Below are 12,370 nucleotides of genomic sequence, written 5' to 3'. Positions count from 1 at the left end.
GGGGGGGGGGGGGGGGGGTGCTTATCACCAGCAAGAAATTCTTTTTATGGATTTTGACGATTGGATCTCTCTATGAATGGAAAAGCGGTGCTACGTATCGAGAGTAACCACAAGTGATAGGGCAAAAATCAGGGGGAAGGACAAAAGAAAGAGCGATGCCTACATTAAATCAATTGATTCGTCATGGTAGAGAAGAAAAACGGTGCACAGATCCTACTCGAGCTTCGGATCAATGTCCTCAGAAGCAAGGATTACACCTACGTATTGTAACATCTGTTAATGTACTTCATAGTTGGGATGTACCTTCCTCAGGTGTAAAATGTAATGCTATACCTTGTTGTTTAAATCAAACCACTATGAGAAATAAATAGGGTCATCCATTGGATGTGGTTATCGGTAATAGCATCAACCTCATTGCCCAACACGGCTTAATAGATTCATTCAACAAGATCCGTTCGGATCAGACCAGGATGAATGGGATTGGTTTGACCTCTCGCTYGGAATTAACCCGCCGCCGACAGATGTTCCATGCCACGTTTCATGATCATCTATGTCCGAGATCTAGGGCAGGTATTCTTATATGCTAAAAATCAAGTCGATGGTGGAGTGGCCTACTCTGAGGAATTTGAAGGATCTGAGGGGTTTCCTCGGATTTAACCGGTTATTACCGAAAGTTTATCACTGGTTACGGGTGGTTGGCTGCTCTGTTGACGGATCAACTCGAAAAAGATTGTTTTGGATGGTCGAAGGCTGCCACAGTGGCTTTTGAACTATTAAAAGAGGCTATGACCAAAGCAACTATTCTGGCGATGCCCGACTTTAGTCAGCTTTCATTGTAGAAACGGATGCTTCTGGTTGTGGACTTGGGACTGTCCTACTTCAGGATTCCCACCCCGTTGTGTTCTACAGTCAAGTGTTAGGGCCTTGGAACCATGTTAAGCCGATATATGAGAAAGAGCTTATGGCGATTGTGTTTGTGTTCCAGAAGTAGCTTCATTACTTTTGGGCCTCCATTTCATCATTCGAACTGATAAACACAGCCTAAAACACTTGATGGAACAACGAGAAGTGGGGCTTGTTGAGCAAACTCTTGGGGTACAATTTCGAGATACATTACAAACCAGGGGCTGCCAATTGGGTGGCAGACGCATTGTCAAGGGAATTTGGATCATCGGTCGATCTAAGCACGTTGATATCATCCTCTTATTTCCTATGTCGGAGTTAGAACAAGAAATTGAAGCAGATCCTTCCATACAACGTGTGAAACGAGAATTGGAGGAGGAAGGAAAAACACATGAAGGATATGCTATGGTTCATGGGCAATTAAGATATAAGGTGTGCATGGTCATACCTCACACATCTTCGTTTATTCCCAAGTTGTTGCATGAATACCATGACTCGGTGGTGGGGTTGGGGGGGGGGGGAGCATTCACGGGACTTCAAAACCTATCAAATGATAGCTTCCGAATGGTTTTGGGTGGGAATGAGAAGGCAGGTTACACAATATGTGCAGTCTTGTTCTGTTTGTCAACAGAAGGCTGCTACCAACCACCCAGCAGGACGACTCCAATCGCTGCCATTACCCCTTCTTGTGTGGGATGAATTAACCATGGATTTCATCGAGGGACTGCCACATTCGCAGCGTATTGACACCATCCTCGTTGTTGTTGCCAGGTTAACTAAGTTTGCGCACTTCATCGGGTTAAAGCATCCGTTTACCGCCCTCTTGGTGGCTGCTGCATCTGTCTAGGAGGTGGTCAGGCTCCATGGATTTCCTTCGATTATTGTTTCAGACTGCGACAAGGTGTTCTTGAGCATTTTTTGGCGAGAACTATTTCATCCTCAAGGAACGACCTTGCTTCGTAGCACTGCATACCACCCACAAACAGATACCAGTCAGAAGTGGTCAACAAGATGGTAGAGGCTTACCTTCGGTGTTTCATTAATGGCAGTCTGCGTTCATGGGCTCAATGGTTACCGTGGGCTGAGTTCTGGTATAATACGTCTTTCTCACTCTTCTATTTAGTGTACCCCCATCAGGGCTTTGTATGGAAGGGATCCACCCCGCATCAGCCGTGTGCAGGTTGGCAACACCGGTGTTTCAACTCCAGAGGACCAGTTGATAGAGCGGGATGCGATTTTGGATGAACTTCGACACAGCTGATGCATGCTCAGCAACGGATGAAAACAAATGAGGACAAGTCTTGGAGGGATGTCAACTTTGAGGTGGTAGATTGGGCAGGGCCGGTCCTAAGATTTTTGATGCCCCGTGCGAAAATAATAAAAAATGCCTCTAAATCTACTTTTTTTTAAGCCAATAAAACAACAAAACGTGCGATTTTTTAAAGAGTTTAGAACCTGTTCAAGGTAAGTGTCTCATCCCCATATTGATTTTCATTAATTATAATAAAAAAAATACAATGGAGGGGGGGGGGGGACATAAAAACAAGAACCCCAAATACAAAATATAGAATGATAAAAGGATAAATCATGGATTAAGATCGTATTTCCTTCTTTTTCAGTTTTCCCTTTTCCAAATTGAAATTAGCAAAATAGAAACTTTATTCAATATATGGGACTTAAAAGAGAAGGAAAACTATAATTAGTTTTTAACTAAAATAGTAAATTACATCCAAATTATTGTCATAGTAAGCAAAAAGTAAAACTCAAAAGTTACAGGTCTAACACTAAAGGCAAAGGGTCTATCTATTAGCAGTTTAATAAGCTTAATGGAACTAACAACTTATTCGCTCAACTATGCATGACTGTTTCGTAGTGGCTTAATGATATAGAAAAAGACTTATCCAGTAAACTTTTAAAGGGAGCTTTATATAGAAAGCCAAGTTTTTTTTCCCAACATGTCCTTTCCAACAAAAAAAAGCTCCTTACATCTACCAAAAAACTCTCCCAAACAAAAACTTTTCCAACTTATACAAACAGATAAGTTCATACAGACAACTTTATCCATATAGAACTTAATAAAAAACCAATCAAACGGCCCCTAAATCTAATGCGGTAATGCCAAACCTCAAAGTAAACATAAGTCAAAAGAACAATAATAAATTGTAAAACTCATAATCTATGTTAGTGTGCATTGCAAAGAACAAATGCCCAATAATTAAGACAATATCACAATATGTTGTTAATGTTGTGCAGTGTGCTCCAGCTATGTTGATACAGTGATGTGCTTATGTGCATTGAAAATTTCAATTCTCAGATATTTCAATATGCAAGAGGAAGACTCATCATCAAAATGACAATTGCCCCTTAGCCTTAGCCTAGTAGGTCAGTAACCCACACAACCACGTGACCCAACTTTATAATAATCAGTTGAAATTTAGATTTTGTTTTTTGCAAAAAGATTTAAAGATTCATAAATCATAGTATGACTCACACAACAACTCGGTAAGTTCAATCAACAGTAGAAATCAGTCATTTGAGATTTCCATCTTTGATTTCTTGAATCTAATTTCATGACCGTTAATCGGCTGGAAAGAGAACTCCATGCCTTGAAAATMGAAATAGTCGAACTTTGAAGAACAATAGAAATTAAATTGAGTTGTTGGAATGATGATCTTAACCGGTTCACGATGTGCATTCAGTTTTCATCATCACTAAGCCTTGGGCCTGTTTTTATAGTTAAAGCTTAGTAATTCCCAAACTATTAAACCCAAAACTAGTAATAGATGACAACTTGATGCCCCTTTAGACTTTGATGCCCTGTGCGGCGCACGGGCTGCACGTGGCCAGGGCCAGCCCTGAGATTGGGTATACCTCAAACTCCAACCGTATCGACAAAAATCCCTAGCTAAGCGGCCTTTTCAAAAACTTGTTGCTCGATATTATGGGCCATTAGAAATTACCCACCCAGTTGAGTTGGTAGCCTACAAATTATAATTACCCACCATGACTCGCCTTCATCCTGTCTTTCATGTTTCGCAGCTTAAAAGGCTATCCATGACCTTCCTGCTATGCCTAGTCTGCCCTCGCAGATCAATGCGAATTTGGAACTGGAGGTTCATCCAACATCCTTGTTGGGTGTCCGAACTGTTACTACAGCTACTGGGCGAAGGACTGTAGTATTAACACAATGGAAGCATTTGCTAGCTTGTGACTCTACTTGGGAGGACATCTACTATACATGATGTTTTTCCTCATTTTCACCTTGAGGACAAGGTGGCAGTTTGGGAGACGGGTAATGCTACGCATTCTCCTATAATTTTACCTACACTAGGAGGAAGAAACAACAGAAACCAGAAAAGGGACCACAGAGGAAGGGAATATTTAGTCGTTCGGATTTGTGGGCCTGAGGGGTATTGTTGGTATTTTACTGCGTTGGTTGTTGGTCTTTCCGTTTAAATAAGGGGGAAGTATGGGGAAGAGGTAGAGAATTGTCATAGTGGTGATTGTAAGGAGAGAACTAGCCACTCGAAAGCTAGGCTTGTTCAATTTCTAATCTCAATCACCTTCCTGCCTTCTGTTTTCTTTTTTATTATTGTTTCTGTTGATTATTTAAAATCCGCTTCGTAGCATATTCTTAGAGATTGACCATCTCGAATTGGTCTTTATCACACATGACCCAGGGCCAAAGGTCTTCTGATTATTTTCTTTTAAGGTTTACTGTATTGCTATAACACTAATGGGCTACTTTCCAACTTCAAAATCAATATGGGTTTTGAAATTTTGGAGAAACTAGAATAACTACATAAAACTTCGTAACAAATGTTAGAAACAGAAAAAAAAATTGTTGGTGCCAACTTTGTAACAATGTTCTATCAATTTGGCATTTGAAAAGTACCAGCTTCGAGACAAAGTCAACTTTCTATGGAACAGATTAAGTACTAATGCTTAGTTAACAAATTGATCAGTTTGACCACATACAGCAGTCAATGTTGCAAATTAATTGATCTTTATGAATTTTTCATGATGTCCAAGAATGGGCAGAACTTTTTTTCTAGTTGATTGTCTGGTTCAAGATTTGGCATAGATGAGGCACGATATGATCTATGCTGGTGGCCAGCATTGTAGGTGTTGTTGCCGTGTTGGGCATTGAGACTTCAAAATTATATTTACAATTGCGTAAAGTCATGCTGGGATGTTGAAGTCTCTAATGCTTTTATGCTTCTAATGGAATAGCACGAGAATCTTAGAGATAACTTTGTCCAAGCTGGATGTCATATCAGGAGACCACATTACTGTGGTTTTATGAAAACAACATAGCTGATATTTTAGGTATCTTGGTTTACACAAAAGGTTAAATGTAAAAAACACTTCTCTGCGTAGGAGGCTACAAAAGAGACTGTCATTGGATTAGTGAATTTTAGCAATTAGGAACTTGGCGTTCTACTTCGGTTTCATGGTTATGTCCTTGTTATGGCGGTGGCTCCTTTCCTTTTCCTTTTCTGTTTTGGGGGTCAATCATACATGAAGCAGGTACTTTTGCATCCTTTATGAGAGATTGATCATCATTCTAATTTTCTTTTTCAAAATCAGTCATTCCTTACTGAAGAAGCTTTAAAGGCGGTGAAAGATTTGCTCCCAGAAACCGCTGAAGGTGATCTAGCTTCTGTCTGTTCCTGGCCTGATGAGATCAAGCATCGTTACAACTGGCGCTGGACCAGCGAGTTGCATTATGTTGACACCCCTGATTTCAGGTGTAACTATGATTACTGCAGTAAGTTAACCAGTCTCCTGTAATTTCATTTGAATTATCCCGTTTCTTTCTAATTCTTAACTTCCAGTTGTACCCTTCATTCAAGAAAACTAGATGCAACATGTTTTTTGATGTAAAATACACTAATTTGCAACAGTACAACTAATTCAATTTTTGAGCAGAAATTAGATGCCTACAACAACAAAATAAACTACAAAAAGAAAAATACTAATGGTAGGTTTGTAATTTTGCAACAATTTTGAACTTTAGAGGAATAGAGCTTAACCGCATCTCTTTGTAGTCTGAACAAAGGTTGTATTGATCTCCAGGTGCTGTTGTTTTACTTTTATATTTCAAAAATTGAACAAGTTGTGTTATTATGTTATTCTAAATTTCTTAATTTGGTCAATTATGTGATGTGGCTGAGGTATACATGATATGATTATGACTGGATCACTGGAAAATTTTATGTCTTAGGGGACTGCCATGACTCGTCTGGAGTCAAAGATAGGTGTGTTACTGGAGCTATTTACAACTACACGGAGCAACTTGTCATGGGCTATAATACCTCAAATTCAGTTAAGTGTAAGCACCTACTGTCAACCGCTTTTTACACTAATGGACAAATGGGAACTCATCGTCTTTCATTACAGACAACCTGACCGAAGCACTCATGTTCTTGTCTCATTATATTGGGGATGTGCATCAGGTTAGTGCGTCCTCCTTATGCTGCTATTAGTTTCAGAGGCTCACAGAAACTTAACTTATTTATTGGCATCGTGTCAGCTCATATTCATGGCAGCAAAGTTCAAAGGATGGCATGATCTTTTTTAACTATTTGCGTTTTGTTTAAATCTTTGCATTTACTATTGATGATATCTAAATCCTCCTTTTGCCCCAAAAAAAGTGCATCATTTTTCTTTCTTACCCAGAAATAGAATAAATGTAATATTTTCCTCTTTAATGGCAAAATTTCAATCCAAGAATACCACTTCGCCTATTAATAAAGGGTACACCTTATAGATAGCATTGGTTTCATACCACAAAATTTTCGTCTTTATTGAGGAGTATATTAGATATTTGACTAACAATCAAACATTCACATTGAACTCTTCCTCAATCAAGACCATCACATTATTCTGCACCTAAGGGAGTAGTAATTTATTTCAAAGTATAACGTTCTATTTCTTTTTTCTGTTACAGCCTCTACATGTTAGTTTTACTAGTGATGAAGGTGGAAACACAATAACAGTCCGTTGGTATAAGAGGAAGACCAATTTGCACCATGTATGTGAAAGTTGTCAAATTATTGCATATATCTGTTTCTTCTCGTTGTTTATATATTGACAACCAAAAAGCAGAGGACTTTATTCCACTGAACAAGGTAAAAGAGAAGGTTTATGTCATCAATTCAGATCAGACCAAGAATATGCTCATTTTTGGTTTGAAAGCTTAAACTATTATGGAGTTTCAGTTTGCTTGTTTCACGAAGTTCAGTTTCTCAAATTGTATTTCAGGTTTGGGATACCGATATAATAGAATCTGCCATGAAGACATTCTATGACAAAGATATTGACGTCATGATATTAGCAATTGAGAAGAATATTACAGTATGATTTCATCTTTGTTTCCTCTATGCACATTCATCTGTTATTATTACATATGCTAAACCGAGACAATGGAGGATTGAGAATGTTTTTTTATGTATTTCATTGATCGGAAATAATAATATATAGTACATACAAGGACTCAGTATCAATACCATAGTTACTTCTAAGAAAAACTATTGATCTATGGTATAAATGCAGAGAATATTTCACAAAAAATCAGTTGGATAATTTCTAATAATCAGATTATAAATTATAGTAAGAAAACCAACAAGTATGATATCCTACACTCCCCCTCAAACTAGTCGGAATATGTTTGTTAGACCAAGCATAGATCTTAGTGCAATGAGGTTAGACCAAAACAAAGCCTTGAGTAAAATATCTGCTGCTTGCTGTTGAGAGGGTACATAGTTAAGAAAAAATCTTGTTGCCTTCTATTTTCTTACTGATGAAGTGCTTATTGATCTCTACATGTTTCGTTTGGTCATGATGAATTGGACTTTTAGCGAGTGCATCACCTATTGGTTGCCAGTTGCCACACATCATCTTGATAGGATTTGAAGTTCCAATCTTGAGTTAGTCTATTAGTCGATCTAGCCAAATTCCTAAACATATGCTTTGAGCTAAAGCTCAAAATTCAGGGTCGGCACTGCCTGCATGTTATCACTTGCTGTTTCTTACTTATCCAAGTTACCAAATTTTCCCCAAACAAATGAATTAACACCCAGATGTAGATCTTCCTTTAATGAGGGATCTGGCCTGGTCTACATTTGTATAAATTTCAAAAGATCGATTGTAACCCTTTTCCATGATCCAAGATACCCAAGTATCGGACACGCTGCCTTTATATGATCCACCGATGGATTACTGAAGAACTGACTGACAGTACTGAATGCAAAGCTTATATCTGGGTACGTGTTCATCAAATTTATCAGCTTCCCTACCAAGCGTTGATTTTGTTCCTTATCTGCTGCAAACTCTTAAGTCTGAGGCATCAATTTGGTATTAGGATGCATAGGAGTTTCAATTGGTTTACAACCACTCATGTCGGTTTCATGTAGAAGATCCGAAACATACTTGCATTGTGGGACATAAATTCTTCTTTTGAACTGCCCACCTCCATTCCTAGGAAGTATCTTGGATGTCCTAGGTCTTTGACCATAAATTCGTTGGGGTAGAAGAATCTTAAGTCTTATTTCTTCTTTGTGATTCCTGGTTAGAACAATCTCATCAACGCAGACAATTAACACTATAATTCTCCCATTCGTGAAGTGTCTGATGAACAATGTGTGATTTGCTTGGGACTGTGAGTAGCCATCTTGTTTGAGCACCTTAGTGAACCTGTCGAACCAAGTCCTTGGAGATTGTTTAAACCCATAAAATTCCTTTTTCAACTTGCACACCTTTTCTTTTGTTTTCTTGGCCTGCTAGTATATCAATAGAGACATGTTTTTTTTGGAAGGCCATATCTATATATACATTTTCAACCAGGTCTCTGTTCAAGAAGACATTTTTCACATCGAGTTGAAATAGAGGCCAATCTTGATTGATAGCAATGAATAAACAGGAGATGAATGGTATTAAGTTTGGCTACCAGAGCCATAGTTGTAGAAAGAGGTCGAGGCGTGCCTCAAAGCAAGGAGGTGAGAAATCAATAATGAGGCAGTCTCTGCTGGGTTAGATGACCTCGCACTACTGAGGGGAGGGGGTCTCAGATTTTAGGGTTAAAATAACTCCGAGACTGATAAAACTCAAAATCTTCTTGTTATAAAAAGTCATTTTAGATATTTGACTAATATTAAAAAAAACTTTTAATAAATTATGTGTCCATTTGAACACATTAGGTTTGAAATGGATGGTGTATTTATTTTTATTAGAGGAAAATTTACGTAAAAGTACATGCTTTGTAAACTCAACAGTTTCCGTATATGTTTCTCTTTTGTTAAATTTGGTAAACAGGATACCTGGAGCAATGATATATCATCTTGGGCAAATTGTACATCTGGTCAGGAAGTTTGTCCGGATCCGTAAGTGTACATTCTTTCCTGTAACTTTTATTCTATCAGTTAAACTAACAATAAAAGATTGTTACTTAGTCACTAATATCTGGTTCTTTTTTGGTAAAGTTGTAAGGATGAACTATAATCTTTATTGACTTGAAGATAATATTAGACTATAAAACCATTTCAGTTGCAAAAATTCCACAGGCAGGCTTTTGCTGGTTACAATTGCAACATTTTAACTGCCTAAAGTTTTATTCAAGTACCTTAAACCAATATTGGTGCACACATACATACTAATTTATCCATTCATGGTCTGACAAGAATCGGCCTAGGTTAGATTCACGAACTGAGATTAATCGGTTAACAAAGTAACTTTAGTACTTCCATGGTTAATAATCTCTGTTCCAAAAGTAATCACTGGTTATCACATTACCATATTATTTGTATGTTAACCATATTATAGAAAATAACAACTATATTATTATCATAATTAATTAGTTCTACATATAAGATACTAGTAGAATTAGATGGTATGTCTGATTTTATTATAATCACGACATTGGACCTGTGAAAGTGACATCTACCTGTCGTAGAGAGGCTATGCATCCTGAAAGCATTCGTTTTAGCCTTCCGCTTTAGTCTACTAGGTAATCTAGTATCCTTATGCATGAAGATAATCAATTCGGTCGTTGTAGTTGGACTCTATTATGGATTTGGAATGTAGCTAATCGTCCTTGCTTTTAGAGAGAAAGCTCGCCATAGAAAAAAGTCTTTCTCTTCCCGTCCCGGGCCATAGGTGTGTCCACCGAAGAGGAAATCGCATCTGGAGAAAGTGCTTTCTTTATGGATGAAGACGTTGAGTAAGGGGGCGGAGCGAAAATAAGAATTTCATCTTTTATCTTGTTGATAGAGGCTTCTTTTCTTTCTATAGTAATTTGACCTCTTGCTCCACCCTCTCAAACCCAACCTGTGGTGGATCCCGGGTGACAAAGTAATGTATCAATAAGCGGGAGCAAGTATCGAGTGTTGTGAGGGCTTTTATTTGCACCAAATATTGAACTATGCATCTCGGTAGAGAACCTACACCTAGAAAGGAAGTAATTTGTATTTCTTTGCTATTTTATCAATAAAATCGTGTTGGTTTTCTATCGATCTACCACATGCTCAGGAGCAAATCTGGTGTACACCCTATTTAAAAGACTTTTGACGTAGAACTTTTACTTCCATCATCTTGTGAAATCGAAACAGGTTCCTTTGTAGGATTTTCCATGAAAGTTTCTACATTTACCTTTTTAGTAAGTCTATATGTTAAAGTAACCTATTTGTCCGTCGTCATCATTAAAAACGAATTCATGCTATTGATTTTCGTTAACAAGATTTCTTTTTTTTGTCTTCATTAAAGGGTAATTTAGCATTTTCTTTAATTTGTGTACCAAGTGAAATATTGCAAATTTCATAGCATCGGAGTACGAACTTATGGTGAATGGAAGTGATTGTTGATTTCGTGCAGGTGGGCTTCCGAAAGTATCAAGTGTTCGTGCAATTATGCCTACAGAAATGCTACACCAGGAAGTACTTTAGGAGGTAAATGTTAGATTAAATTCTCATTCTGACTTCAATCTTATTAGCTGCAGACGTCAAATATTATTTCAAAAAAATATACCAGTCGCTTATTTTAGATAAAACCAAATTCAAATAAATTGACAAGCTACCATACCATGTGCCAGGTTATATAGGACATACCTTATTGTTTAGAATCATATTATGTATTTGGCATGTCATGTTCATGACGAGCCAGCCTAATTCAAAATTCTTAAACCAATCCAAACAAATTGCTCCTAGTATATCCCGCTCGAGAGCAGGGTCTGGGGGGGAAGGGGAGGGTGGGGGTTGGGATGTATGCAAACCTGTTCTCTACCCCAAAAGATAGAGCGGCTGTTCTCGTGACCTAATTCAAAATTCTTATTTGCGAAACTCTCTTTTAAAGATATTACCAAAATGCACAATATTTTATAATCAGATGTGCATCATTACCAATAAGATTACTGGCAGGCTTAGGTACTTCCATTTTGTGAATCCTGTTTACATGATCCACACAAGAACTGAAACCATGAGTTTAGGTTCTATCTATTTGATGCAAGTAGAAATGAAGATGGGACCCACAAATTGGAGAATAAAGAACATAGGAAAATTGTGTATATGAAAAGGAAGCTCACCTTTTTCATGCTTTGACACTACAGCCAGATGATCACGAGAACAGTCTCTGTGTCCTTCAGGATAGAGGAATGGTTTGCGTATATCTTACCCTCCCCAAACCCTACTCACGTGGGGCTTATTGGGTTCGTTTGGTTTGTTTTACACTACAACCAGACAATGCAATCACAAGAAACATACAAATTGTTTCAATTGATTATACATCAAAATTCCAGATTTTACCTTCATGGATCATCTTACTTTTATACTGCCTAATTATTTTTCTTCATTGCATCATAGATGATTATTTCCTTTCTCGTCTGCCTATTGTGGAGATGAGGCTTGCCCAAGCCGGGGTCCGTCTGGCAGCAACACTTAACCGAATCTTCGATCCACTCTACTCAATCCCTCAGAAATTGGCATATATTGGGAACAACCAAGCCACATCTCACACGGTTTGAAGCTGAAAAGTCTCCCAGATAGACACATATTTTCATCAATGAATTACCTCTAAACATTCGATGGAAGTCAAGAAACGTACTTTATTAATTAGTTTCGTGTCCTGATAGTTGGTACGTGCATCTTCCTTGAAATGTGTGCAATCTTCTTGTTTATCAGTTATAGCCCTCTTAGGTGATGCTCAGAAACATGTAGAACTCTACTCCTTGAACTCATATTAGCTTGTATATATCGATGATTGTCCATACTCTATAGGATTTACTCAGTTCGTTTGGTTTGGTTATATTAATGACCGAACCTACTTTGTGTAGGATTTACTGTGTTCATCTGGTTTGGTTATATTGATGAATGACCCTCATCGTGGTCGGGCATTTTTTTTTTCTTGTTGTAGCCAAAAGTATTCAGAAAAACCGTCGTATTGGAGAATTGAGATTGTTTACATTGTGTATTCTTTC

At 37.9% G+C, this 12,370-nt stretch overlaps 1 protein-coding gene across 2 annotated transcripts in view; it reads left to right on the top strand.

Annotated features, from left to right (window-relative positions):
• Positions 1-12,159, top strand: part of LOC112519903 (endonuclease 4-like) — a 16,516-nt gene extending 4,357 nt beyond the window's left edge. For both annotated transcript variants that reach the window (XM_025128217.1, XM_025128218.1), the window contains exons 3-10: positions 5,494-5,674; positions 6,131-6,238; positions 6,307-6,362; positions 6,857-6,940; positions 7,171-7,263; positions 9,220-9,287; positions 10,774-10,847; positions 11,757-12,159. In XM_025128217.1, the coding sequence (XP_024983985.1) occupies positions 5,494-5,674; positions 6,131-6,238; positions 6,307-6,362; positions 6,857-6,940; positions 7,171-7,263; positions 9,220-9,287; positions 10,774-10,847; positions 11,757-11,917 (825 nt within the window). In that variant the 3' untranslated portion in view covers positions 11,918-12,159. The remainder of the gene's footprint in view (positions 1-5,493; positions 5,675-6,130; positions 6,239-6,306; positions 6,363-6,856; positions 6,941-7,170; positions 7,264-9,219; positions 9,288-10,773; positions 10,848-11,756) is intronic.
• Positions 12,160-12,370: the final 211 nt, after the last annotated feature.

This window comes from Cynara cardunculus (genome assembly GCF_001531365.2).
Source record: "Cynara cardunculus var. scolymus isolate 2C chromosome LG 10, CcrdV1, whole genome shotgun sequence".
NCBI lineage: Eukaryota > Viridiplantae > Streptophyta > Magnoliopsida > Asterales > Asteraceae > Cynara > Cynara cardunculus.
Note: the sequence above shows the minus strand (reverse complement) of the source record. Positions and strands in the feature narration are given on the sequence as shown.